Raw genomic sequence first — 5246 nt, forward strand, 5'->3', positions numbered from 1 at the left:
GTTACCTGTTTTGGTTTAATGAATAAGAATTAAAGATTATGTGAAAGCAAAATACTAAATTTGCCTAGAAAAGAATTTCATTGCTCATTTGAAGTGACTGTAGCTTAGATTGCACAGCAGGTATGAATGTTTGAGGGGAAAACGGTGAAATTTTAGATCTGAGTTCAATTCAGGGAAGTTTCGTACGTAGTCATGTGATACTGAATGAATTGCACAGAAAAAGGTAAAATCTGTGTTTATGGCTTTCCTTAGTCATCCTCCTTTAATTTGTGTAGAGATTTTGTTTTAGGAGACAAAGTTTTTTCAGCATTTTCAAAATTGATTTGTGTGTGATTTTTCTTCACCAGAAGCTTTTTTAAAAAACCTTAGATTACAACTGAACTCTCAAGTTATCTTTAAGTCGATGGGCCTAATAGTAAGTTTGGGTTTTACAAATCCTGTGTTTAAGGGGCTAAATAAAATAAACAGTTCCTCTGATTTAAGAGTTACTCAGAGCCGGGCTCGCTGGCTCGGCCTGTAATCCGACGCCTTTGGGAGGCTGAGGTGAGTGAATTGTCTGAGCCCACGGGTTCGAAACCCGCCTGGACAGGCGAGACGTCATCTCTATAATAAATCAAAAAATTAGCCGGGCGTGGTAGCGCGTGCCTGTAATTCCGGCTACTCGGAAGGCTGAGGTGTAAGGATCGCCCAGCCCAGCGGCCACTGCACTCCAGGCTGGGCGACAGAGTGAAACTCCAACTCAAAAAAAAAAAAAAAAAAAGAGTTATTCAGGAGTCAGGAATTGATCAGATGGTATGAATAATTCTTAACTCCTTCAAATATAGTTACCTAACCAGTGTGATAGGAATTGGAGCATGTGATGAATGTTCATTAAAGATTCTCCTTTATGTCGATTTAGTTTACAATCAAAAAATGGGTCTCAGATATCTTTCTATATATGATGGTAGTATATTGGTGGGTCATGATTACAATTACTTAGAAAGCTTCTGAATGTTGACTTCATTCAGCTACTAATATTGGGGATATGCTATGAGCTATACATTGTTATGAAGTACAAGTTTTGTTTTGGGGGCTTTTTTTGGTATAGAGGAAAGAGTACAGGTCTGTGTTTTTTTTTTGTTTTGACTTTAATACTTGCCGAGTGCTTAATTCATAAGATACTTTATCTCTCTGAGCCTTACTTTGATGACTTGTAGAACTAGAACAATAATACCATCCCCATCTATGAGTTTCTTATTTGTAGTGACAGTCAGAATGGAAAAATTGCAGTTGGAAATTGTGGAATGCTGCAGATTGTAGAGACCATTGTCATCTTTCAACTATGTGAGTCACTCTGTGGAACTCTGCCCACAGGATGCTGAGTTACTTGAGTGCTTCAGGGTTCTGCAGTGTATTCTACAGAGTTCAGCGTTCTTTTAAGCATTTTTCTTTGTCGGGGTCTACCACATAGTAGGCCCTTGTGGTGGTAGTGGAGCGTGGCTGGGTGGTAGTGGGGAAGGAGATGAAGAAGTTCGAGTCTGATTTACAGTGGTTTGATTTTTTCCTTTCCCTTGGTTTTATCTTTAGCTTTCTTTTTAGAGTAGAAATTAGAACCTCTTGAATAAAATTAGAAGTTTAGCTCTGACAACATGAAAATTCCAAGCTTCGTAGCTCTTGATGACTGTTATGAAAAACAAGTAAAATAAAGTCTTTCAAAGGAATTTTCACTGTCTTTTTCTCTCCTTGGTGGTTTTAAACTTGTTTGGTTTATTGGTTATAGAATGTGGGATTTGGGTTTCTTTTTTTAAATGGGCTTAACCTTTTCTTCCTCTATGTAATTTTCATATTTTTACTTAAGGTTTTAGCCGCTTAACCATTGTTTTACTAAATGAGAATTCTCTACTAACAGGGATTTTTAGCAACAGATCTTTTTCTTAATATTTGTATAAGACAAAAGTTACATATTATTTTGCCAGTGATCATGCATGAACTTTTGCTACCTGATGGCTACTTCAGCAGTGATAGGAAGTTTATCACAGGGTAACTTACACAAATACATTGGTTATCACTGGACCTTGCACTGCTTGTAATTATCTGGTCTTAAGCAGGCACTAATGGATTATTTTCAAAGACATAGTAAATTGTTATCATTCTAGTTTATTTTTTGTAACTTTTTTCCTTTATCATGATCACTTAACATTTATTTTAGCATCTAAGTATAGAGTTTGGCAAAAGTCAAGGTAACCTAATAATGACTTTTACATTGCCTATGTTAAAAAAAAAATCTAGTTAAACTGAATCCATACCATGCTGACAGCATGTTGCTTACTCTTAATCAGTTTTAATCCCAAACTGAAGTAAACATAATATTATCACACCTTAGTTTGTTGAAGATGTGAAATTTTGAAATTTAGATTCTTGGGCCCTATTGCCAGAGATTCTCCCTCCCAGTTGATTTTTATATTCATACATAGACAGCTTTGGAAAGTACTGAATCATTTATAGGGGATGCTTTTCAAATAGTTCTCAGAGGATTCTATAATCAATGAAATTAAATTGTCTCAGGCACCTGCTAATTGCTTTTAAATCTTTTATTTATGAGGTTCTTAAGAAAGATTTCCTCTTGGGGAAAAAATAATACTTTGAAAAAAGTCAGAAAACCATTGTTATAGACTATTTTTAGGATTCCCTATTAAGATTAAGATTCTATTTTTAAAATTCACTGTAGTCTGTTAATATTAGAGAACGAATATTCAAACAGAATTGGAGTGAGCTATGATAAAGGGTGGAAAATCTTTTTCTTCATCTTGCATGAGACCATTTTTAAACTTGATTGTCATACAGGCTGGGCTGCCTTTTTTATTTCATTAAATTCTGTTAATTCCCCCTATGTATAGTGTTCTATTGTCCTCCTGATAGAAACATGCTGTAGTTTCCTTTGAGTAAAACACATGTAGGCAGCCGTGCACTGGTAATGCTTGACAGCTGGGGAAAGGGAACTAATTCATATTATTTGCAAAATTCCACGATATAAAGTACCCCCTACAGTAGCCTATTGAAAGCTACCAATATGGCCAGGCATGGTGGCTTACTCCTGTAATCTGAGCACTTTGGGAGGCAGAGGTGAGAGGATTGCCTGAGCCCAGGGGTTCAAGAACAGCCTGGGCAACTGGGAGAGACCTCATCTCTACAATAAATCAAAAAATGAGCTGGGTGTGGTGGCGTGAGCCTATAGTTCTAGCTAGTTGGAAGGCTGAGGTAGAAGGATCCCCTGAGTCAAGCAGTTCGAGGCTGCAGCACTCCAGCCTGGGTGACAGAGTGAAACTCTGACTCAAAAAAAAGAAAAAAGCTACCAATGTGACCACACTAAATGTTGGACTGGGAAGAGATGCACACAGCACACTTAGTGCTTCCACCAGATACAATAGATATATGTAACTTCAAGGGAATAGTAAAATGTAAAATTATTTAGAAACAGAATAATTAGGAAATCATGAGTTTTTGAGTATTTACCTTTATTTTTATAGTATAGTTTATGTATGTAAATTATTTAACTATAAGAATACCAAAGAAACTGTTTTCACGTTTATGTCTGGGGAAATGCATTCTTTCAAAATGGAAGATTTTTCCCTTGCATTTCTACCTTATTCTATTTTTTACATTAATTATCTATTGTTTACATTAATTATCTATTATGTAATGTATGGATGAACAACAACAGTGGTTTGTTTGTTTGTTTATAATAGAGATGAAGTCTTGCTATGTTGCCCAGGTTTGTCTTGAACTCCTATTTAAGCAGTCCTTCCACCTCAGTCTACCAAAGCGCTGAGATTATAGCATGAGCCACCAGGCCTGGCCAACAGTGGTATTAAAGAAGAAATTATCCAGGTGATTTTGAGAGCTAAGTTGGGGAACCATGGTTGGTCCTGATCACAGTTACTTAAACTTTCTTGGTTGCCTAGAACCTTAGAGCTAAATTCTTTTCAGAAAGAAAGAAAGGTGTCATTTTCTCAAAAGCTAAGCATTACATTTTTACCGAATTCCAAAGGAAATCTCACACATGAAATATATATAGGGATACTGATTAATATATTAGACAATGCCATATTTCTCTACTACTTATGGGTTTCATATAGCAATTTCTTTTTTTTTTTTGAGTTGGAGTCTCACTCTGTCGCCCAAACTGGAGTGCAGTAGCCGCTTCCGGCCACTGCAGCCTCGACCTGCTGGGCTCCGGCGATCCTTCCGCCTCAGCCTTCCAAGTAGCTGGAACTACAGGCGCGCGCTACCACGCCCAGCTAATTTTTTGATTTGTTGTAGAGATGAGGTCTCATCAAGTTGCCCAGGCGGGTCTCGAACCCGCAGGCTCAGGCAGTCCACTCACCTCGGCCTCCCAAAGTGCTGGGATTACAGGCTGAGCCACCGAGCCCAGCCAGCAGTTTCTTATATTATACTTTGAGAAAAATCAAGAATGGAGTATGACTTTTCCTCCAAAGAAGATAAGTATAGTATTGTAGAAATATAACCTGATGACCAAGTTTAATCCAAAGTTAAGATGATACCACCTACAGGAATATAGATTTAGAACAAAAATGGTAAATGATGACAGAGAGGTCTACTTATCTTGTGTCCTTTGTTACTGTGAGAATATGATGCTGTGTTAATAAGGCTTCTGAAACCAGGGTCAGCAGACACAAATTCAGTAAATGCCTAGCAATCCCTTTCTTGATCACAGGAATGGAAAGTAGCGGAATTACCTCTGCATGTTTGTCATAGTTACTCCAGGCTATCTTTTGTAAATTTCACTGGTTTTAGGTGGTATCTCTAGTGTAAACTGGATTATTAATGGAGTCCATACTCTTTTTTTTTCTTTGAGTTATAGTCTCACTCCATTGCCCATGCTGGAGTGCAGTGGTACACTCATGGCCACCCCAGCATTGACCTGCTGGGCTCTGGTGATCCTTCTGCTTCAGCCTTCCAAGTAGCTGGAACTACAAGCGTGCGCTACCACGCCCAGCTAATTTTTTATTTATTGTAGAGACGAAGCCTCGCCAAGTTGCCTGGGCTGGTCTCGAGTACTCAAGCAGTCACTCTCCTCAGCCTCCCAAAGTGCTGAGATTACAGGCTGAGCCACCAAGCCCGATCAAGTCCATATGCTTTGACAGAGCCTGGAGTTGTATTTTGTGAAGCTTTTTAAGAATGTATAGTGTATCCCCATGCACAAAGGTTAACTCCAAATGGATCAGAGACCTAAATGTAAAACCTCA

General features: G+C 38.1%; 1 protein-coding gene across 1 annotated transcript in view; it reads left to right on the forward strand.

Moving 5' to 3' along the window:
* Positions 1 to 1960: 1960 nt before the first annotated feature.
* REEP3 (receptor accessory protein 3) overlaps positions 1961 to 5246 on the forward strand; it is an 81596-nt gene continuing 78310 nt past the window's right edge. The window contains exon 1 of the mRNA XM_008056065.2: positions 1961 to 2019. Within this exon, the coding sequence (XP_008054256.2) occupies positions 1961 to 2019 (59 nt within the window). The remainder of the gene's footprint in view (positions 2020 to 5246) is intronic.

The sequence above is a fragment of the Carlito syrichta genome, unplaced genomic scaffold (genome assembly GCF_000164805.1).
Source record: "Carlito syrichta isolate Samal-C Ts95f unplaced genomic scaffold, Tarsius_syrichta-2.0.1 Scaffold302087, whole genome shotgun sequence".
In the NCBI taxonomy this organism is placed as follows: domain Eukaryota; kingdom Metazoa; phylum Chordata; class Mammalia; order Primates; family Tarsiidae; genus Carlito; species Carlito syrichta.